Here is a 24,689-nt window from a genome sequence, read left to right on the forward strand (position 1 = left end):
GAGTTCTGGGAGTTGCTAATGAATGCTATTGTTTGGGGTCCAGTCTTCGTTGTTAGTGTTCAATTGGTGGCATAGGATATGATTGAAAACTAATGTATAAGTCCTTCTGGCCTTTAGTTTGCTCATAGTCAGTTACCCTTATGTTACCTCTACACTAGATATTTTCCAAATCCTTAGTTTGTAACCTGAGATCTTCAATATGTGTAGCTTGCTGGTGGACTGATAATTCCATGGTGGACACTGCACAGGGGGTTTCTATACATGTGATATCAAGGTCTGCATGTAGCCCTCAATAGTAGTGGTAGAATACCAGGTTTGAACTAACCTAAATTTTTTTGTTGCAATTTTCCATTATGTGAGTCATGCAATTAGGGTGTACCAGTCCAAGTCCGAGCACTTCCCTATGTGAGGAAAGGAATTGGCTGCACTGCTCTCTGGCATGGAAGAATCCAGGGAAGATGGTCCATCTTGTCCAGTGTAGTCTGAGAGTTTGGGCCCTCAAGGGTCTGTAAATAATTTGGTTTTAAGAAGGAAATATGCTCCTGCTGAATTTTGGATGTGGAGGGGTTGCCACAGAGTTGTGCGTGCTCCATTTTCTATAAAGCATCTTTCAAAGTGCAGAAAGTGACCAAGGGTTGAAGAGAGATGGACTAAGGTGGCCATTCAATCTTCTTGTCAAGCAATGCCTTCTACCATACAAATGTTAATGCATGTTAGTTTGGCACCAAGTCTCTAGGTGTTTGTTATCTTAAGTGTGATAAACAACTTTTTCACTCCTGAGTCTATTTTCTAACAGCTTCTTTTTTTAAATAGACTTGAGGCCAGTATGTGATATATTTTTACATTTTATGTTCATATCACAGATATTAATGTTAAAGGCCCTGCCTACCGATGCCTAAACTAGACTTGTGCACAAATCAGTTTCAGCTGGCATGAAAGACTCAAGTGCCTTTTAATTTGCAACCAAGCTAATTGAATTGACTGGGATATAACTGTGGAGTCTTATTTAATTAATAATACTCAAAAAGTAAATCTCGAATGGACTGATTTGTTTAAGTGCAGGTTAAAAGACATTTAAAGGTATTCTCTAGTGCCAGGAAAACAAACCCATATTCCGAGCACTGTAGAAAACTGGAGTGCCCCCCTTCCTCCCACCCCGCATCCGATATCGCTGAAGAGGTTAAAATCCCTTCAGACACTTACCTGAATCCAGTGCCGATGTCCCCAATGGCGTACATACCAGGGTCGCAGGGGTCGCGGCTGCGACCGGGCCCGGCCCACCAGGGGGCCCGGCCGCCCCTGCGACCCGGTATGTAGCCACTTGGCCAGCCTCTTCTCCTGGGGGGCCCTAGAGCCGGCAACCTCCGGGCCCCCCGAGGCTGGCCCTGCTGTCACCCCACGGCCAGTCCTGCGGGTGCGCGAGGGAGCACTCTCCCCTAAGTGCTTCCTTTTCAACTCCCTCGCGCACCGCACTGATACCGGAGCCGGAAGATGACGTCATCTTCCGGCGCCGGTATCAGTACGCGGCGCGCGAGGGAGCTGAAGAGGAAGCACTCAGGGGAGAGTGCTCCCTCGCGCGCCCGCCAGCCTGACTGCCCGCCGGGTGACCGCCCCCCCCAGGAGCAGAGCAGCACCACTGGACCCCAGGAAATCCCCTCAGCACTCCAAAAGGTAAGGAGGCTGGGGGGATTAAATAATAATAAAAAAAAAACGTGTGAGTGTGTGTAAGTGTTAGTGTAAGTGTTAGTGTGAGTGTGTGTGTTAGAGTGTTTGTGACTGCTAGTGAGTGTCAGTGAGTGTGTTACTGTGTGTGTCTGTTACTGAGTGTGTTAGTGTGAGTGTTAGAGTGTGTGTGTCTGCTAGTGTCAGTGAGTGAGTGTGTCTGTTGAGTGTGTGTCTGCTAGTGAGTGTCAGTGAGTGTGTTACTGTGTGTGTCTGTTACTGAGTGTGTTTGTGTGTGTGTTAGTGAGTCTGATGTCTGTTAGTGAGTTTGTGTTTGTCAGTGAGAGTGTATGTTTTGTAAGTGAGTGTGTATGTATGTATGTCTGTCGCTGAGTGTGTCTCTGTCAGTAAATGTGTGTGTCTGTTAGCTAGTGTGTATGCGTCTGTTCGTGAGTGTGTGTGTGTCTTCAGCACTTACCTTTCTCCAGCGCCGGACTCCCTTGGCGCAGGGGATCCCTCCGCCTCTCAGCTCCGAATGCGCATGCGCGGCAAGAGCCGCGCACGCATTCAAACCGCACATAGGAAAGCATTATTCAATGCTTTTCTATGGACGTTCTGTGTCTTAGAATCGCGGAAGCGCCTCTAGCGGCTGTCAGTGAGACAGCCACTAGAGACTGGATTAACCCTCAGTGAAACATAGCAGTTTCTCTGAAACTGCTATGTTTTCAGCTGCAGGGTTAAAACTAGAGGGACCTGACACCCAGACCACTTCATTGAGCTGATGTGATCTGGGTGTCTGTAGTGGTCCTTTAAGTGTGTGTGCATCTGCATGCGTTGGCGTACATACCGCGGTCGCAGGGTTCGCAGCCCTGCGACCAGGTGCCCGCCGCAATGTGTTGCGGCCCCGGCCTGCCAGAGTAAGCGCGGGGGGTTGGGGGGGGGCCACGGATCAATTTTCGCACCGGGGCCCCATGGGTCATGTGTACGCCACTGGATGTCCCTCAGCACTGGGTCAGGCTCCGCCCACGCTCCTCCCCGCCTTACAGTCTCTTTCCTATATATATATATATTCTGTATATATACAGAAGTCAGAAGTCTTACAGGTTGACCTCGTGGTTCTCTTTCTTCATTTTTGAATTGCCATCAAGAATGGCAGAAATCCCTGCCCATTTTCAGGGGGGTTTAAAATATTTATTATAAAACATATATATATATCGAGAATGATTTCAAAAGTTGTATATGAGGGAAAGATATGTTTGTCCCCTGATAGTATTTCTAATTCATTTGAAAAATACAATAAAGATAAATAAATCTTCAAATAAACTAACTAAAACTCAAATAGAAATTCTCAACAAACCTTTCTCTATTCAGATCTATTTATTTTTTTTATTCTTTATTTTTTCTGTGCAAGAGAGTCACAATCATGTGTGAAGTGTCACAACAGCATGCAGGTATGGATCAACAACAAAAATTTACATTTGGCATTTAGGAACTGCACATTTTTGTTATTGTGTAGAAACAGGCTAGAATGGCATGTCTACTTCAACCTTAGCAGAGTAGAGATAATTAAACTACGAGAGATAGTTAGATGCACATTTAAATAACATATTCCTGCCCCTAGGAAACTCTCTAGGCTAAGGTAAAATTAAAACAGGAGTATGATGTTTGCCCAGTAAGCAGACTGAGTGCTAGGTGAGTGTGCTTGTTGCTTCAGGCTATTAGGAAACATGCTAACTGCAAACATGCCTAGTATAAGAAATTATAATAGAGTTACAAACTTGTAAAAATAAAATGTTTAAGCTTGCTGGATCATCTTATAAAACTATTAAGCTTTGATACCACTGGGTCCTGCTGAAACGTATGGCTAACAGACTTTACGAATTGCATATAAAAGGTAACATGTCTATTATGTCAAATGGCGTCCACTGATCTCAGACGGTGCTCAGAGTGTGGGCATGCAGACAGTGAAAGAAGCAAGGTCAGCCTACTCCGTTAGTCGGCAAACTCAAGGTGCACGCAGAAAGTTCACTAAGGCTCTGTTTCCCCGTCACGGTTTTGTGCTGGGTTGAGGCTATTGTGTGGATAGGGAAGCTCGGGTGCATTACGACGGCTACATGCCGATGTGACAATCCCTGCTGCTTCAAGGCTTTCAGGTGGGCCTGATCTGTGGGTCCGCTGGTTCAGGCACTCCTGGGGATCGAGTTCATTCCTCCTCTGGAGAAAACAGAGACCGGGAATGGTGCGGTCGGCCGTCCGCGTTTGATTTTCCGCGCCCGTGGATCGTGGTTGCGTGTGGCTGCTTGATGGGCGCCGCGCCGTTGTGATTCTTAGCCCAGGGGGTACAGTGAATACCGAGGGTATGGTGAGTATCCGTTCTGCTTGACGTGCCTCCAATCGGCTCCAAAATGCTGTGCAGATCGCGTCAAAGGTAGCTGTAAATTTGGCTTCCCAGCTGCTCACTGAGTGTGTGATTGTTGTGGTGGCCATTTTAACAGCGCCACGCGGTCGTGCCCTGTTCCAGTAGATTTTAGCTGTATCGTCACAAGGTCCACTGTTTTTTTTTCCCTGGTGGGGGCCAGGATAACCCCCACCGGTCCAAAGGGGGGTGAATGGGGCACCTCTTCAGTTATTGCAGAAGGCCCAGGAAGGAGAACGGCCGCTTCTCCTCCTCGAGGCCCACCTCAAGCTTGTAGGCCCAAATTTAATTTCGAGCCGCAGGTCGGTGATAGAGGCTCCAGACTCGCACAAGAAAGCTCCCCTGCATAACGGAACAGATATTTAACTGAACAGAAAATATAACCTTCATTGAAGGTGGACATTCTAATCAGGGCCAGATTAAGAGCCCAGTGGGCCTGGTGCTGACAATTATGACGGTCCTAATTACAGGATCATATCGACCAAAAACAGTAAAACACTCCCAAGCGTCATCTATCTGATGGAGATGGTGCTGGAGAGAAAGAAAACAGCAGCTATAAGACAACACATACCCTAGGCTAATCTCTCTCTAATTTATGTTTTCATCTTTCAAGTAAATCCATAACCCTAACAGCAGTGTCCAGTCAAGCAGGAAGTCAATGGGTGCGGTAAAAGTCACAAATCACGTAACCTGCCAAAAGTGCAAACATGCCCAAAAAGAGGACATGTCTGCCCAAAGAATTAGAAGGCCAACCTGGCATGAATGCATGTCAGGCTGCCTGCCAATCATGCAGCTGGCCAACTAAGGGCATACTATGCAGACAGCACCTTGAGCTTGGCATAAATGCATCTAATGATGCGCTCGCTCAACGCTTTCTAAGGACTGTTCCCTAGCAGTCGCTGGTCCACATGTCTCCTTACCTTCTTACTAGCAGGCAGAAGTTCCTGGTATATAGTCTGGGACAGAGTAAATGTGTATGTAGTGACTGTAGAAGAAACGGAACATGCCACAGTGTTAGAGAGACCAAAGTCAGCATTATCTTAACCCCTTAAGGACACATGACATGTGTGACATGTCATGATTCCCTTTTATTCCAGAAGTTTGGTCCTTAAGGGGTTAAAGGATCACTATAGGGTCAGGAACACAAACATGAATTCATGACCCTGTAGTGTTAACACCACCATCTAGCCCCCGTGGGCCCCTCATGCCTCCATTAATATAGCAAAATCTTACTGTATTCAAGCCTGAAGCTGTAACTCTGCATGCTGTTAGACTCAGAAAAACAAGCAGTCTGCTGACATCATTAGAAGTGGTGGCTTTATTCAATCACAGTGCTTCCCCATAGGATTGGCTGAGACTGACAAAGAGGCAGATCAGGGGCAGAGCCAGCATGACTCAAACACAGCCCTGGCCAATTAGCATCTCCTCATAGAGATGAATTGAATCAATGAATCTCTATGAGGAAAGTTCAGTGTCTGCATGCAGAGGGAGGAGACACTGAATGTTTGGATGCATTTTAGGCAGCCATGACCCAGGAAGGATATCTAACAGCCATCTAAGGAGTGGCCAGTGAAGTTATCACTAGGCTGTAATGTAAAGACTGCATTTTCTCTGAAAAGACAGTGTTTACAGCAAAAAGTCTGACGGTAATGATTCTACTCACCAGAACAAATTCAATAAGCTGTAGTTGTTCTGGTGACTAAAGTGTCCCTTTAACTATATTCATTGTCAGCCAGTCCACACAAGTTTTGTTCCCATACATCCCTCTTAAGTTTCCATACTTAAGTAAGAGTATGTGAAAAGTAGTTAGGGTTGCCACCTTTCTTGGAAAAACATAATGGCCTTGCTAATTTGCATAATTAAATATGTATGGGTGACATCACATGATGTAAATCACAAGTAGTGACATAAGAGAAAATGCTGTAAAATCACCAAAAAACTACTTAGTTTGATTCTGCTGTATAGATGGATTCCTCCCAGTGCCCCCATATCTCCCAGTGCCCCCATGTGTCGATTACTCCAGGTCTCAGTGTTCCTATGTATCAGTGTCTCAGTGCCCCATGTCTCCCAGTGTCCCCTAGTGTCGTGTCCCCAGGTCTCCCAGTGATCCTATGTATCACAGTGTCTCAATGCCCCATGTCTCCATGTGTCCCCATGTATCCCAGGGTCCCCATGTCACTAGGACACTAGGAAGATGGGGAGACCTGGGGACACGGGGAGACCTAGGGACACGGAGACACCAGTGACACTGGAAGACTAGGGGACTCTGGCTGGGACACATGGGGACACTGGGAAAATAGGGGACACTTGAAGACATGGGGACACAGACACTAGAGACACTGGCTGGGGGGCATGGGGACATTGAGACATGGGGGCACCGGGAGACATGGGGACACTGAGACACCAGGGCCACAGACAAAAGGGACACTAGCTTGGAGACATGGGGACATTGAAACACTTGAGGCACTGGGAGACATGGAGGCACTAGGAGACATGGGGGCAGTGAGACACTGGCAGGCTGGGGGCACTGGGAGACTAGGGGTCACTGAAACACCAGGGACACTGGTTGGGAGACATGGGGACACTGAGAGACATGGGGACTCTGGGTCCCCATGTGTCTGTGTCATAATGTCTCCCAATGTCCCTTAGTGTCTCAGTGTATGTCTCCTTGCAGCCTTTCCCCCCCCCATCCCTTACTTCCCTAAGCTGTAGGCTGTCTCTGCAGGGTGGGAGTTGCTGTCTGGACTCTCTGTAGCTGCACCCCTGCAGATCAGTGAGTATATATAGGTAGGGAGGGATATGCTGGAACTTCCACTGATCTCAGACGGTGCTCAGAGTGTGGGCATGCAGACAGTGAAAGAAGCAAGGTCAGCCTACTCCGTTGGTCGGCAAACTCAAGGTGCACGCAGAAAGTTCACTAAGGCTCTGTTTCCCCGTCACGGTTTTGTGCTGGGTTGAGGCTATGATCATTGTGTGGATAGGGAAGCTCGGGTGCATTACGACGGCTACATGCCGATGTGACAATCCCTGCTGCTTCAAGGCTTTCAGGTGGGCCTGATCTGTGGGTCCGCTGGTTCAGGCACTCCTGGGGATCGAGTTCATTCCTCCTCTGGAGAAAACAGAGACCAGGAATGGTGCGGTCGCCGTCCGCGTTTGATTTTCCGCGCCCGTGGATCGTGGTTGCGTGTGGCTGCTTGATGGGCGCCGCGCCGTTGTGATTCTTAGCCCAGGGGGTACAGTGAATACCGAGGGTATGGTGAGTATCCGTTCTGCTTGACGTGCCTCCAATCGGCTCCAAAATGCTGTGCAGATCGCGTCAAAGGTAGCTGTAAATTTGGCTTCCCAGCTGCTCACTGAGTGTGTGATTGTTGTGGTGGCCATTTTAACAGCGCCACGCGGTCGTGCCCTGTTCCAGTAGATTTTAGCTGTATCGTCACAAGGTCCACTGTTTCTTTTTCCCTTGTGGGGGCCAGGATAACCCCCACCGGTCCAAAGGGGGGTGAATGGGGCACCTCTTCAGTTATTGCAGAAGGCCCAGGAAGGAGAACGGCCGCATCTCCTCCTCGAGGCCCACCTCAAGCTTGTAGGCCCAAATTTAATTTCGAGCCGCAGGTCGGTGATAGAGGCTCCAGACTTGCACAAGAAAGCTCCCCTGCATAACGGAACAGATATTTAACTGAACAGAAAATATAACCTTCATTGAAGGTGGACATTCTAATCAGGGCCAGATTAAGAGCCCAGTGGGCCTGGTGCTGACAATTATGACGGTCCTAATTACAGGATCATATCGACCAAAAACAGTAAAACACTCCCAAGCGTCATCTATCTGATGGAGATGGTGCTGGAGAGAAAGAAAACAGCAGCTATAAGACAACACATACCCTAGGCTAATCTCTCTCTAATTTATGTTTTCATCTTTCAAGTAAATCCATAACCCTAACAGCAGTGTCCAATCAAGCAGGAAGTCAATGGGTGCGGTAAAAGTCACAAATCACGTAACCTGCCAAAAGTGCAAACATGCCCAAAAAGAGGACATGTCTGCCCAAAGAATTAGAAGGCCAACCTGGCATGAATGCATGTCAGGCTGCCTGCCAATCATGCAGCTGGCCAACTAAGGGCATACTATGCAGACAGCACCTTGAGCTTGGCATAAATGCATCTAATGATGCGCTCGCTCAACGCTTTCTAAGGACTGTTCCCTAGCAGTCGCTGGTCCACATGTCTCCTTACCTTCTTACTAGCAGGCAGAAGTTCCTGGTATATAGTCTGGGACAGAGTAAATGTGTATGTAGTGACTGTAGAAGAAACGGAACATGCCACAGTGTTAGAGAGACCAAAGTCAGCATTATCTTAACCCCTTAAGGACACATGACATGTGTGACATGTCATGATTCCCTTTTATTCCAGAAGTTTGGTCCTTAAGGGGTTAAAGGATCACTATAGGGTCAGGAACACAAACATGAATTCATGACCCTGTAGTGTTAACACCACCATCTAGCCCCCATGGGCCCCTCATGCCTCCATTAATATAGCAAAATCTTACTGTATTCAAGCCTGAAGCTGTAACTCTGCATGCTGTTAGACTCAGAAAAACAAGCAGTCTGCTGACATCATTAGAAGTGGTGGCTTTATTCAATCACAGTGCTTCCCCATAGGATTGGCTGAGACTAACAAAGAGGCAGATCAGGGGCAGAGCCAGCATGACTCAAACACAGCCCTGGCCAATTAGCATCTCCTCATAGAGCTGAATTGAATCAATGAATCTCTATGAGGAAAGTTCAGTGTCTGCATGCAGAGGGAGGAGACACTGAATGTTTGGATGCATTTTAGGCAGCCATGACCCAGGAAGGATATCTAACAGCCATCTAAGGAGTGGCCAGTGAAGTTATCACTAGGCTGTAATGTAAAGACTGCATTTTCTCTGAAAAGACAGTGTTTACAGCAAAAAGTCTGACGGTAATGATTCTACTCACCAGAACAAATTCAATAAGCTGTAGTTGTTCTGGTGACTAAAGTGTCCCTTTAACTATATTCATTGTCAGCCAGTCCACACAAGTTTTGTTCCCATACATCCCTCTTAAGTTTCCATACTTAAGTAAGAGTATGTGAAAAGTAGTTAGGGTTGCCACCTTTCTTGGAAAAACATAATGGCCTTGCTAATTTGCATAATTAAATATGTATGGGTGACATCACATGATGTAAATCACAAGTAGTGACATAAGAGAAAATGCTGTAAAATCACCAAAAAACTACTTAGTTTGATTCTGCTGTATAGATGGATTCCTCCCAGTGCCCCCATATCTCCCAGTGCCCCCATGTGTCGATTACTCCAGGTCTCAGTGTTCCTATGTATCAGTGTCTCAGTGCCCCATGTCTCCCAGTGTCCCCTAGTGTCGTGTCCCCAGGTCTCCCAGTGATCCTATGTATCACAGTGTCTCAATGCCCCATGTCTCCATGTGTCCCCATGTATCCCAGGGTCCCCATGTCACTAGGACACTAGGAAGATGGGGAGACCTGGGGACACGGGGAGACCTAGGGACACGGAGACACCAGTGACACTGGAAGACTAGGGGACTCTGGCTGGGACACATGGGGACACTGGGAAAATAGGGGACACTTGAAGACATGGGGACACAGACACTAGAGACACTGGCTGGGGGGCATGGGGACATTGAGACATGGGGGCACCGGGAGACATGGGGACACTGAGACACCAGGGCCACAGACAAAAGGGACACTAGCTTGGAGACATGGGGACATTGAAACACTTGAGGCACTGGGAGACATGGAGGCACTAGGAGACATGGGGGCAGTGAGACACTGGCAGGCTGGGGGCACTGGGAGACTAGGGGTCACTGAAACACCAGGGACACTGGTTGGGAGACATGGGGACACTGAGAGACATGGGGACTCTGGGTCCCCATGTGTCTGTGTCATAATGTCTCCCAATGTCCCTTAGTGTCTCAGTGTATGTCTCCTTGCAGCCTTTCCCCCCCATCCCTTACTTCCCTAAGCTGTAGGCTGTCTCTGCAGGGTGGGAGTTGCTGTCTGGACTCTCTGTAGCTGCACCCCTGCAGATCAGTGAGTATATATAGGTAGGGAGGGATATGCTGGAACTTCCTATCCCTGCCTGTCTCCACACACAGCGACCCCTACTGGCCAGTGCTGGTATTGCATAGTAATCTCTTTATATTGAGAAAAATACCAGCATTTGTATTGCCAGTATCACTGTAATATTGAAACCAGCCAGGCAGCCTCAAATACTGGCTGTGCCAATAAAATAAAAGCCAGGTGGAATCCCTAAGAGTAGTGTGTAAAAAAAAAAAAAAAAAAAAAGTACAAAAAAACATTTTTTTTTTTTTTTTTTTAAATCAATGGACCTAGTCCATGGGCCTGGGCCTGGAGCTGCAGCTCCATCAGCCCCTATGTTAATCCGGCCCTGATTCTAATGGATCTTTTACAAGACATTGACTTAATAAACTGGAAATCTAAAGGGATAATATAGGTTGCTGATTTAATAGAGAGAAATAAAATTATATATTTTTCTGCTCTCTGCGAAAAATACGTGATTTCTAATAAGGAATTCTTTAATTATCTTAAAATTCAAGCATTTATTTGTTTTTAATTCTACACATTTATAAAGATGCTGCGCCTCCCCTTCCTATCCCTGTCCCCCCATCCTTGTTCGTGTGTGGTGGGAGTAGGATCAAAACAGGGTAATCCCCTCCAGCCTCATCGCCCATCCCCTCCTCCCTCCCCACCTCCTCTCCGTAGCCTCCCCAGCGCAGCAACTGCTGTAGAGATTATTCCCCCTCAGCTATTCCAACTAAAATAGAAACATCCCTTCTTTCCCATGTAAACCTGTGTGACAGTGTCCCGTTTTCCACCAAGCGGAACCGTCCCAGGCCTTGTTGGTAACTGGTCAAGACTGGTATCAGGCTTCTGTAGGATAGTATGCAGGAGTCCGGCTCACATTTTTGTAACAGCGGTCCCTCCTGGAGCAGCGAAGCCCCTCCAAGCTGGCAGGACCCACCCTACTTCCCACCTCAAACAAGCACAACTGTAGTATCCCCGCCAGAAGCAAAGAGTCCCCATGGTGGGCCATAGTCCCGGTGGGGGGGGGGGTTTGGGGGTAGCTAAGGCTGTGTTAGCTGCAGATGCTTGGTGCTGTGAGGCCTGGGCCTGTGCTTCCAGTGCCTTTATGTGGTTGCCTTGTGCATCTACATCTGCTTGCAGTGCTGTTACCGTAGAGGTGAGGGATGCCGTGAGGGTGCTTGTCAGGGACTGTAGGTCCAATTTTGTTACCATGGTAGCCGCCAGCTGCCTGATCTCTGCTCCGATGTCTGCCAATGTGGGCTGCTCCTGTACCGAGCTGGTCGAGGCAGGAGAAACGGGCGCCATCTTGGACCCATGCGCCTCCTGGTTAGGCCCCAGCAGGGTTTGAAGGAAATCATCCATCGGGCAGTGTCAGTGGTGCAGCCCTGGGGGTCTGCGGTTGCTTTGGTCATTTGGTGCGCCTCATTAAGGTATTGTAATCCGCGGCAAGTAGCTAATAGTAGCGTGGCGACGAGGAGCTCTGTTTTCAGACGTCCATGCCGATCGGAGTTCAGACCACGCCCCCCTACAATTCTCTTGCATTATTGTCTTGTATGTTATGTTTGTTTGTTTTTTGTCTCTTTTATTTTTTTCTCTTATGTATGTTTGTAAGTGAAAATTTTTAAAAAGACGAATCTTAATATTTTTTTTTCTTTACATCTTCCATAGTAGCACTAGTGACAACAAATTCTACATTCCTCAGATCCAGTACGAGTGATGGTAAGTGTGGTGAGCATCAGGAACTTACATTGGGGGAAGGGATTTGTAATTTAAAAGAAGTAGCTATTTGCACAGTGCTAGTTTTTAAATAACAGCATTTAAATATAAGCTAACTCATAGAACTTTTAAGGCTTACTCTCTTAATAAATTAAATGAATTGTGATTCTAATTGTACCTGGTAACGGGACCTATTGATTAGGTAACTTTTCGTTTAATGCTCTTTATCACAGATGAATTTGCTAAATTGAGACTAATAGAGAATGGGGGTTAATGCTAAAAAGGTAAATCAAGCATAATAAAATAAAATATATAAAAACAACAGTTATTTATTAACACCATACAATAAAAATATATAAAGTGGTAGAAAAAAAATGATAAGATAAAATAGATTAGATACTCATAGTGGAGACCACCAAATAAGGGATAACACACCTCAGGGGGATAAAAACAATTAGCAATAATAGATCATGACTGATGGAAACACACATCATAAAACATCTAAACATACCAGAGGGCCCTAAAGATTGCGAGGGTCTATTTATCTCTGCCTTAAAGCAGTAGGTTGGTCCACTTCCTAAATGCAATTTGTGGTATATCGAGTATACATAATCAGAGCCAAGAGTCCTTTTTAAGTATTGGCCATTACCTGTATAATATAACCATAATCTCCTCATAACACAAGTTACATTTTGTAACAAATATTGGTCCTAATTTAGCTGTTAGAGAAATCACTACTATAGATCTGTAAGTTCCTAATTGTTCCTCCCAAACTAATCTGTGAGGTAGTTACTTTTCTATTTTTTATTATTTTTTGGTCCAGAAAGACTGCTCTCACTACTTCCAGGATAGGAACTCAACTATCTTGACCGTACCATAGATTCTACATATCAACAAAGATAACCTATCCAGTTCCCTTGCTTTCATATATACCAACTTAATAGGGTAGTCCTTATCAAGAAGCCGGGTGATTAAAGGATCACTATAGGGTCAGGAACACAAACATGTTTTCCTGACCCTATAGTGTTAAAACCACCATCTAGCCCCCCCTGGGCCCCTCATGCCTCTATAAATATAGCAATCTCTTACTGTTTGCAATCCTGAAGCTGTAACTCTGCATGCTGTTTGACTCAGAAAAACAAGCAGTCTGCTGACATCATCAGAAGTGGTAGCCTGATCCAATCACAATGCTTCCCCATAGGATTGGCTGAGACTGACAAAAAAGCAGATTAAGAGCCATCATGATTCAAACACAGCCCTGGCCAGTCATCGTTTCCTCATAGAGATGAATTGAATCAATACATCTCTATGGGGAAAGTTCAGTGTCTGCATGCAGAGGGAGGAGATACTGAATGTTTGGATGCATTTTAGGCAGCCATGACCCAGGAAGGATCTCTAACAGCCATCCGAGGAGTGGCCAGTGAAGTTATCATTAGGCTGTAAAGTAAACACTGCATTTTCTCTGAAAAGACAGTGTTTACAGCAAAAAGCCTGAAGGTAATGATGTCCTTTTAAAATTAACAACTGCCTATCAACTGCCTATCAAAATTGTTCACAAATGTACATTTATGTCCTAAAGGGACACTCCAGTCACCAGAACAACTACAGCTTATTGTATTTTTTCTAGTGAGTATAATTATTCCTGTCACGACTGCTAGTGTGGTCCAGCAAGCAGAACTATGTAACATCTACATAGAAAATAGAAAGGAACAGAAAATATAGAACGTAAACTGGTCCTTAGAATGGCCGGACTAATACGTTAGAGACAGAGAATGGTCAAGGAATAGCCAAGGTCAAGGAAGCCAGAAATATACAAATATCGTTACACAAGCCAATTCAGGGGAACCAGAAATTAGCGTAGTCAGGAATAGCCAAGGTCAAAATACTGGAAATCACAATAATAGCAAGGATAAACTCACTCTCGGGGACCAGGACAGGAAACCACGACAGGGCAAGGTACTGGGGTGCTCTAGGGATTTATATATCCCTCTCTAGACTGTAATTGGTCAGAGGTTGACCCTAGAACATGCGTGTGCGTTGACGTTGTGACGTCACACGCACGTTCGTGTAACCCTGGGGGGCGGAGCCATTGATGGTCGCGACTGCATGGTCGGCGCCATCTTTGTTGTGGGCAAACTGCCCAGAGGATCCGGCGGAGCGGTTCCAGGCTCGCTGGCAAGCAGGTAAGCTCAGCTTGTCGGCGCAGTCGTGCCGGTCGGTCACGAACACGCCATGTGGCGAGCCGGGAGCCGTGACAATTCCCTTAATGCTTTTTGCAGTAAACACTGTCTTTTCAGAGAAAATAGAGTGTTTACATTACAGCCTAGGCATGCCTCCAATAGCAACTCCTTAGATGGTTACTAGAGGTGCTTATTGGGGCAGTGCTGCAAAATGTGCCGCACTGCCATTCAGTGTATCCACCCTCTGCATGGAGACACTGAATCTTCCTCACAGAGATGCATCGATTTAATGCATCTCTATGAGGAGCTGTTGATTGGCCAGGGCTGTGTCTGACTTGTGCTGGCTCTGCCCCTGATCTGCCTCGTTGACAGTCTCAACCAATCGAATGCTTTCCTATGGGAAGACATTGTTATTGGTATTGAACAACACTTCTGATGATGTCAGCCAAGCAGGCAGAACAGGGGCAGAGCCAGCAGCAGCAAACTGCAGTAAAGGCAAGATGATAGATTTTACTATATTTAGAAGGGAGGGGGGGGGGGGGCAGCAGGGCTAGATTGTGTTTTTAATACTACAGGGTCAGGAATACATGTTTGTGTTCCTTTAAACTTACAAATTGGCCATAAGATATATTATCAATCCACCTAGTGTGGTGGGAAGTACTATAGTGTAGGTGAGAACTTTCCTATCATATTTTGAGTGTTGCAAAATGTATTTTCTTTTTTCTTTGTAGAAGAATACTGTTCACTACACTACACTACAGCTAGATAGTTGTAGAACTCTGATAATCAATTTACAACATATTTATCAAAACAGAACAGCTGGAAAAAAGACAGATTGTGCTGTATTGCAGATTTTTCTCCACTTTGCCAATTTTAGTTGACATTTTGAAAAATGCTAGATAAAGACACCAGTGTCTCTCAACATTTAATACATTAAATGTGCCCCTAATGGTACCAGCTATAACTTCAGAAATATGACCCTTAACTCCTTAAGGACCAAACCTCTGGAATAAAATGAAATCAGGACATGTCACACATGTCATGTGTCCTTAAGGGGTTAAAGGACCACTATAGGCACCCAGACCAAACTGCTATGTTTATATTTGGGTTAATCCAGCCTCTAGTGGCTGTCTCATTGACAGCCGCTAGAGGGCTTGCGTGCTTCTCACTGTGAAAATCACAGTGAGAAGATGCCAGCGTCCATAGGAAAGCATTGATAATGCTTTCCTATGAGACTGGCTGAATGCGCGCACGTCTCTTACCGCGCATGCGCATTCAGCCGAAGAGGAGGAGAGGAGGCGGAGAAGAGAGCTCCCCGCCTGGCGCTGGAGAAAGAGGTAAGTTTAACCCCTTCCTCTGCCCCCAACCCGGCGGGAGGGGGACCCTGAGGGTGGGGGCACCCTCAGGCCACTATAGTGTCAGGAAAATGAGTATGTTTTCCTGGCACTATAGTGGTCCTGTAATGTTTTTTTTTTGGAACTCTTCAAACAAGTCATGCTCAAATCTTCAGATGCAATATGTTCTAACAGTCTTATTTATGATCTCTCTTCTAGGTTTCCAAATGTCATCTGGAGCTTCATTTGAAAGCAGCCATTCATAATTTACAACGCCTTCTTGCAAACAAAATCAAAGGTCTTTACTCCCCAAAAGGGACTTTTGATAATAAACCCATCAACTACTCTGCAGCAGTTATCTTGTGATATAGAGACGAAAGTTGCATTGAACAATGCCAGCATTAGTAATAAAATAAACAATGGGCTGGTTCCAAAATAAAATGGAAGCATTGACATGACTTTTGTATTTTTTACATTCTTTCTTTATAGTTTTTTTTTTTTTCCATTAAGGGATTCCGTTTGCAATTATTGTATTTTTGCTATATGTGTGTTAAGTTGCAATTTCACCTTTCTCACTTATTACACATAGTACAGGACAATAATAATGTCTGCACAATTATTGCAGCTTAAAAAGCTAATTCAAAATAAATGTATTTACTTGTCCAGGTAAACAGAGTACATCATATGTAGGATTCTAGCTTATTTTTGGCAGTTACAGGTCACAAACTACAAGGAGTAAAAATACAATTTCAATGTGGAATGATTTTAGGTGTCTGTCACGCAAGTACAATAGCCATCCCAGAAAACAAAATTGTTCCACGAAAGTATGAATTTATATAAAGTAGAGAACACAGGATACTTACCTAAAGATATTTTGACACCCTTTACGAAGGGGCGATACAGCATTGTGCCTGTTATATATGTGTACCATTTGTGAAAGTAGACCCTCCATTGTATCTCATATTGTGTATTGTGTGCCTTAATCTGAAATCTAGTTTATGTCAAAGTTTGTGGTAAAAATGTTTTTTTTTTTTTTGCATATATACATAAACATTAAAAAATGTTGTGGGGATTTTGTAAATGTATTATATGCCACTATGATCAAACCTCCCAAAAGGTTATGCTTAGCAAACTCCTCTGAATAAAAGTTATACCCCCAATGTATGCATTAACCACTATCTTGTGAAGTTACACTACCGTATAAGAGACCTGACTATTTCTTTTTTTTACGGTTAGAATTTTGATAGATGGATTTGATGGGTTTATTCCACACTTGGGGAACTTGCAGCAGTTCAACAGTTTAAATGACCCCATAAATGCATACCATTTGTGAAATTAGACATCATGGTGGATATCATATGGTATATTTTGAGTCTTATTAAACAGCCATTTTACCACCAATGTATTTCAGAATGTATGGTATTATTTTATTTTCTATTTTTTTACATGCACATTGCAATTTAGCTGTTTATTTGGTAAACGTTTTGTGTGCTACTGTTAAGAATCACTAAATTGTGCTCAGGTATATCTCATGAGTACAGAATGACCCTCTTTGCACTCACTTGTCAAGTTTTTGTGAAAACATAGGTCTGAATTTATAACTTAACCAGTGAAGGTTCTTTTTAAAAAAAATGCTAAGTTGAAGATTGGTCTATGGTGCATTGTTGTAGCGCACATATTTAATAACTCTATAAATGCCTACCATCTGTAAATGTTGGTACCATGGGGACTCTTACATGATATATTTTGAGCCTTATTGAGGTGCCAATTTTCACCATTTTAAAAAAGGTTTGTGGTATTTCTTTTTATGTTTTAATTATTACATACATATTACATACATATAGGTAAAAAAAATCAAATCACTGATGTAAGGTAGGGATAGAGTTATGGGTAAGTGGGCTTGGCTATTTAAATAGGCAGCCATTTTAGATCTTTCACTTTTAATTACTACCTTGCCGAGTTTGTCCCGCCCACCCTCCCTGAATTTGGTATCGGATTTAGGTTATCCTGTTTTTTCACAGCGGCGGGATAGGGAGCTGAAGGAGAAGAAATAGGCTCCCTAGGATGAACGTCATGGAGACGTAAAACTGTGGTCATTGGTGGTTGGTAGGTTCCGAGTCCTGTCGGTGGCTCCGAATCTGGTGGGGCAGGGTTATCCGGGTATACCCCTGCCATGGTTAATTTATGTTTGGCACTTTAAGTTGGTATGTTGGAATATGTTGGTATGTATGTTATATATATATGTGTGTCATTTATATGGGGGTCATTGCCTTTATATCAACAGAAGGATTCGGATGCGAGGGCGGAGTATGAGGGGCAATGACCCATGTTTATTGTTAAATTAATATTGTTATGGTTATTAATATGGAAATTAATAAATTGTTATTATTCTGGATTGTTTTAAATAAAGCTGTGGACAAATTTTTCCCATCTACCTGAGTGTCAGTGAGTTATTGGGTTAGGTATGTGGGAGGGTTGTCCTGGAGTCCGACTGCCCATATGGCGACTATACACCAGGGAGATGTTCTATAGTCAATAAAGCACTTAATTTATTTCTTAATCCCATAAGAAATAAAAGAAATGTATTTTGCCTGCTCACCCATGTTTTCTTTAAAAACGGTACATATATTACCAATTCTTCAAGGGTATGCAAACCTTTGAGCACAATTGTAATATGTATGAATACCACTGAACAAGTCTGATGAACAGAAGAGAGTAGTTTAGGAAATGTAAGCAGAAAAGGCATCTAATACCAAGAAAAAAGAGACAAAATTAGAAATATACTAGAAATATACACAACACGTGGGATTCAGCTGGTATTTCTTAAAAAAGATAAACAGAACATAGTGTAAAACAATTAATTATAAGAAGCACTCTCTGCTATAGATTGCACTCACAAGATGTTTGAGTAAGAAGCGCTCCAAGGGTGCCTCCCCTGAAGTGGATGGAGGGCTAGTATCTCCTTCTCAGGATTGGAGTTATCGCTATGAATCAGGAACCAGTCAGGACTCCAATAGGTAGAAAAGCTCAAAATGTATTTTATTTTTTAATAAAAATAAAAAATAACAATAAAATTAATAATGTCCAATGAGGACCGGGAAAACCACTTTAGTCCAAAGTGGATAACAAGGCTAGATCGATTACCAAATTAACATGAGAAAAAGTACAATGCGCAACTTAGTTAATCAGGCCCATTGGTGAAACCATTGTTACATTGATAAAGGGGCAGGGGTCCCTAAATATTTGTAGTATGGCATGCTCTTCTAACAAATTTAGGATCACCAGTGGGCCTGATTCACTAAGCTGCGCATTGTAATTCTTCTTTTTCTCATGTTGAATTTTTGCAAATCCTGCCATAGCAATCTATGTACTAATGTTGCGCTAAGTAAAAGTTATTTTGAGATTTGTGGGAAGCAAAATGTGGAGCATAAAGCTTGAATTCTGAGTATATGCATGGAAACTCTGTCTCAAAATAAGGAAAAGTAATACCTGGGGCTCACAAATGCCCTATTGTCACAAGTTTTCAAACACTTTTGTGAATACCCACTTCTTTATTATGAGGTCATTATTATACAATAGTTTATACTTTTTGCGATCTCATCTGTGCTTTTATTTATTCTGCTTATAATTTATTGCTGTACAGTTGGGTTTAATTTCAGCCAATACATTCCAGGGGGACCAGATAACAGGACAATCATGCTGACGTGATATGCACACTGACACACAAACACACAAACACACACACACATTGGCATATACACACCTTGACAGATACATGCACTAGCACATACACACAGATGCACACGTTTCGCATACACACAGATACACACACTTGCACAAACAAACACACTCAGATACTCACTGACACACAGATACACACCACTGGCCCATACACTCAGATACACACACTGGCACATACGCACACTTAAATATACAAGGATACACGCACTGGCACATACACACACAAACTCAGATACACACTGACACACACACTAGCACATGCACAGATACACACAATCTTACATACATAGACACATGGTCTAATTATTTAATTTGCTTGCTTTGTGTCCTGGAGGGTGGCTTGCTTGGGGTCCTGGCTGGGACTGATGGGAGTGAGCAGAAGTAGAAGCTCACTCTAGCCTCTCCTCTGCCACCATGCTGCTTCCTGTAGCATCCCACCTCCTCCTCACTTCCTACCGCGTGGCTGTCTTTTAAGCTGGGAGGAAGTGACAAGTTATCACTTCCTCCCAGCTGGCAGATACTACAGTGGCCAGATCAGGCTCTTAAAGGGTCAAGGCACCCAACCAGGCCCCCTTTCATCGATACTATTCATTGGGTGGATCATTTGAAGGGGCATTTATTAAGGGCATTTATCATATATAATATCCTTGAAATCACACACAATCTGATATACATTGTATACAGTGTGTCATTTCCAGAATATTGTATATGCTTTGCGGGTGTCAGGGAGCCACATTAAAAATACAGCATAGGTGGTTTGTCCTCCACCCAGGAATGTGAGATACAGCTTCTCCAATAAAAATATGTCCAATGAAGGTCCAGGGGTACAAAGTAGATTAATTTTATTAAACAAATAAAAAGTAAGTAACACACTAACGCGTTTCACCTATACAGAAGACTTTTTCAAAGTGTTCAAAGTGTTTTAATAAAATGAATCTACTTTGTACCCCTGGACCTTCATTGGACATCTTTTTATTGGAGAAGCTGTATCTCACATTCCTGGGTGGGGGACAAACCACCTATGCTGTAAAGGACTGAGTAATCCCTATTTGCTCATCCATTGTGAGTATATTTCTCTCTTTATTTTAATTGTTTTATTAATACAGAGAACACTATTCCTGTTCTTTTATATTCCTTATATATCAGTGGAGCATCATCTGGAATACACCACTTGGATTATTGGCACAGGGATACGATATCAGAGGAAATCAGGACCATCTTAACATCCACAGACGGGGATTGTACCATCCATACGCTGTGATCTGGAGCTGATCTTGAGCTCCAGAAAAGTGTGAGTGCAATATATTTTTTCCTTATATTCTGCCTCTGCTGTTATAGACATACTACACTATATTAGCATTCCTGTCCCATTTTGTTTTCTCCCTTATATTGGCTCCATTGGATTCCACACAAGGAACTCAATTGTCAAGCGCTGCTTCCCTACATCCCCTGTTTTACTTGCATCAACGACCAGAATGAAGAGACTCTGGTTTGGGAAAGTTTTAGCTGCTGCACACATAAGGAACAAGCGCCAGAAATCTCACTTGCTGCTATATCTGACACATACCCTTTGTTAGCACTTATCCTGCAAGAAGGGGGAGAAGCAATATCTGTTACCCTTGAAAATCTTACAAACAGAGATAGTATCTTACAAATTATATAAGCAATTTAAACTGCTGAGCTAGCACTTTTAAGGGATTACGCCAACCAAAAACAGTGTGTTCATATTTTTGGATAGAGAACCCCTTTTTGGCATGCCCTCCTATTAAAATAAAGAAACAAAACAAATGTAATAAACCCTTGCACTTACTTAGCTGGTGGGCTGTTAGATTGTGTGTTAGTAAAAGGGGACTGTTTGTGGTGTCGTGTGTGCAAGGGGGTGTGCTTGTGGTGTACTATGTGTGGCCAGCGGCTGCAATGTGTGCGCGTGTGCATTTCTCAGTGCTGTAGAGATTTTGTGTGTGTTTTGGGGCTGTAGAATGCGTGTATAGGGACTGTAGATTGTGGGGTTTTGTGTGTGTTTGTATCTTGGGCTGCAATGTTTATATATATATATTTATATATATATAAGGCCAGACTCTGGCACTCATCCCCAAAAACAAATAAAAAGAGCAATATTACCCGGGTGCTTCCAAGCCAGTAGATAAATGTAGTCAATCAGGAGCACTCCCTTGGATTTTCAAAACGGTGTTTAATCAAGTGTTAGTAACTCACATCAACGTTTCGACCCTACAGGGTTTTTATCAAGCTTGATAAAGACCCTGTAGGGTCGAAACGTTGATGTGAGTTACTAACACTTGATTAAACACCGTTTTGAAAATCCAAGGGAGTGCTCCTGATTGACTACATTTATATATATATATATATATATATATATATATATATATATATATATATATATATATATACATATACATGTGTATAGTGGTTGCATTGTGTATGTATTAGAAGATGGAGTATGGGGTGTTTTTTAGTGACAGTAGTGTGGGTGTGTAAAGTTTGTTTTTTGGGTTAAAGTGTATGTGTGCACATGGAAGTATAGTGTGTATATAGGAGTATAGTGTGTCTATAGGGGATATGGTGTGTGGGTATAGTGTGTATATAGTGAGTGTGGTGTGTGTATGAGGTTACAGTGTGTTTATAGTGGTGTGCATTGTGTATAGTAAGGTTTTGTGTGTATAGGAGTTGGATAGTGGTTTTATTTAATTTAATGTATTAATTCAATCATTATTTTAAAAAAAAAACACCCATACCCTCTCCCTGTTGTTACCTTGCAACAAGAAGGACATAGTCCCTATGTGCTATGATGCTATTGAAAGGGAGCCTCTGGTCTGCACCTCAGCTGTATGCATACCAGGAATAACTGTCTTAATAACTTACAGTGTCAGAGTGTTGCTGTGGTAACCCATGGCAATGCTCTGATTGGCAGGAGCTTGGTAGACCAGGGGCTGCCAGGCTCCCTCCCAGCATTAGATATGGTTGACTACATGGTCAGGGAAGCTGGGCAAGTTGCCAGGCCCCCTCCTGGTGACTGGCCCTAAGTTAGTGAACAAGTGATTGACTGGTCAGTGCTCCCCAGTGCACTACTTTTTATACATAACCCCCTTAGTTTATACTAATTCTAAGTTTAGGATTAGCTGGACCAGTACGGAATCAGTCTCTCTCAGGGCTATTCAGTTTCACTAAACTCCTAACTTTCACAAATTAAATAAACAAAATAGCAAAACTGAGGCAAAAATAGCCACGATGTGAGTTGTTCTGATAGTGGTATAATATTTACCCTACCTGCACCTTTTATCTTGGAAAAGATGCTGATGACTAGTCTAGTATTTGAAACCATGATTTTCACTAAACTCACCATTTTTTTGCAAATTTAATCTGAATGGCAAAACTGAGGCAAAAGTAGCCAAATTTTTGCTACGGGAGTGTTGGAGAATTCTTCCAAACCAGCTATTTTTTTCCTTAGTATTTCCTATCACATTTAATTTGCAAAAGTACAGAGTTTATTGTGAATAACCCTGATCATATGGTTATTAAATACCCAAATTTCAAACCTGAGGCCAAAATAGCTTATTTGGAGAAATTCTCCAACTGAGCTATAGTCACATATAGTTGGCGGTTCAAGAAGATTATTTACTACAGTGATAATTCAAAGTGAATTTCAAATTTAAAGGGTTACTTCTACCATCATAACCACTACAGCCCACTGATTGCAACGTTACCTGGTAATTTGGCAAATGGTTTTACAACAGTTTGTCCTCCTACCTTGGGCGCATCAGGCGCCAGGACTACTATACAGGAATCTTAAAGGACCACTATAGGCACCAAGACCAATTCAGCTTAATGAAGTGGTCTGGGTGCCAGGTCCATCTAGAGTTAATCCTGCAGCTGTAAACATAGCAGTTTCAGAGAAACTGCTATGTTTACAATAGGGTGAATCCAGCCTCTATTGGCTGTCTCACTGACAGCCGCTAGAGGTGCTTCTGCACTTCTCACTGTGAAAATCACAGTGAGAAGACGCTGACATCCATAGGAAAGCATTGAGAAATGCTTTCCTATGGACTGATTGAATTAGCGCGCTGCTTTTGCCGCGCATGCGCATTCAGCACTGACGTCGGAAGAGGGAGGAGAGTTCCCCAGCGCCGAGAGAGCCCGGCGCTGGAGAAAGGTAAGTGTTTAACCCCTTCAGCCCAGCGGGAGGGTGGCCATGAGGGTGGGGGGTCCTAAAGTACACTATAGTGGTCCTTTAATAATATCCAGCCTCTGCAGTAGCCACATTTCAATCGTGCACTGATTAATTGGTCGCTCTCAACTAATGATTGGCCCTCTGAGCATAGAAATATGCACAGAATTTACATTACCCAGTCCAGGACTCTTGTTGTGGCTTGGTTAATGATGCCCAAATGACTCTGGGGATGTAGCTACACCTCTGGCAGAAAAGGGGCTAAACTCAGTATATGCAGCGTTTTATAGTGAAATGCAGCCCATACAGTCTCCAGACACCAGAACCACTTCAAATTATTGATGTGGTCATGGTACGTGGCAGAAACCTTTAGAACCTAAGGAGCCAGAAGCCTATTAGCTATTAGTTGGTACACTATTTAGATATTTTTACCATTTTAGCTACTTTGGCTTTCACTTTAGTGAATAACCCTGTTATTTTTATTATTATTATTTATAAAGCGCCAGCAAATTCCGCAGCGCTGTACAATGGATGGACGAACTGTTAGTCTCGGGTTTTTTTACATTTATCAATTATTCTTATCTTTAGAACTCAAAATTGAGTAAATATTTTTTATTTTTTTTAAATTTAGTTACATTTCCTACACATCAGTGTTTAGTGGAAAAAAAAAGTGTTTTGTTTTTTTCTTTCTTTTTTTCTATATCACAAATTGTATAAGAGACAAAGACTTAGGACAAAAGTTTTAAAAAAATAATATTTATTAAAATGTGCAATTCCCAAACCAATGCCTAGTTTGGCAAATAATCCATGTAATCTATCCTGCTTTCATTGCATCCCTCCCTGACCTATACAGTGTAATATTCTACTTTCTCAATTAATAAATCTATTTAACTTCAGGTGAATGTCATGAGTTCCAGCTGAGAACCAAGAATTGCTAATGATTTCCCTGGAGTCTGAGATCAGATTTAACCCTGTAAGTGCACCAGGTTATGTTATCTACATCTTTTCAATGGGTAAAAAAACACAAAAAAAACCCAAAAAAACATTACATACTAAATCATAATATATTATTCATGAATACTTATTTCCAAATTGCAGGTATTAAGCATGCATCCCACTCACTGATCAGATTGCAATGTCAACTCACAGCCTTTTACAAGCACTTTGCAGACTACCAGAGCAGCTATGCCTATATCTCTATTGTGGGAGGGTTGCTTTAATGGGTAATATTGTATTTAGTGGTTTTGTCTAAGGATTACGGTACAATCATGTTTGGACCAATGAGAATGAGAGCAGAGGACCACGTGGTTGCTATTTAAACCCCCCACTCCTCTCCTTGTCTTTGAATTAGTTAGCTGTTT

At 43.2% G+C, this 24,689-nt stretch overlaps 1 protein-coding gene across 1 annotated transcript in view; it reads left to right on the plus strand.

The window, feature by feature from the left end:
• Positions 1–15,797, plus strand: part of LOC134596911 (protein D7-like) — a 28,918-nt gene extending 13,121 nt beyond the window's left edge. The window contains exons 4-5 of the mRNA XM_063444798.1: positions 11,843–11,893; positions 15,624–15,797. Coding sequence (XP_063300868.1) covers positions 11,843–11,891 — 49 coding nt within the window. The 3' untranslated portion in view covers positions 11,892–11,893; positions 15,624–15,797. The remainder of the gene's footprint in view (positions 1–11,842; positions 11,894–15,623) is intronic.
• The last annotated feature ends 8,892 nt before the right edge of the window (positions 15,798–24,689 follow it).

The sequence above is a fragment of the Pelobates fuscus genome, chromosome 1 (genome assembly GCF_036172605.1).
Source record: "Pelobates fuscus isolate aPelFus1 chromosome 1, aPelFus1.pri, whole genome shotgun sequence".
Taxonomy (NCBI): Eukaryota; Metazoa; Chordata; class Amphibia; order Anura; family Pelobatidae; genus Pelobates; species Pelobates fuscus.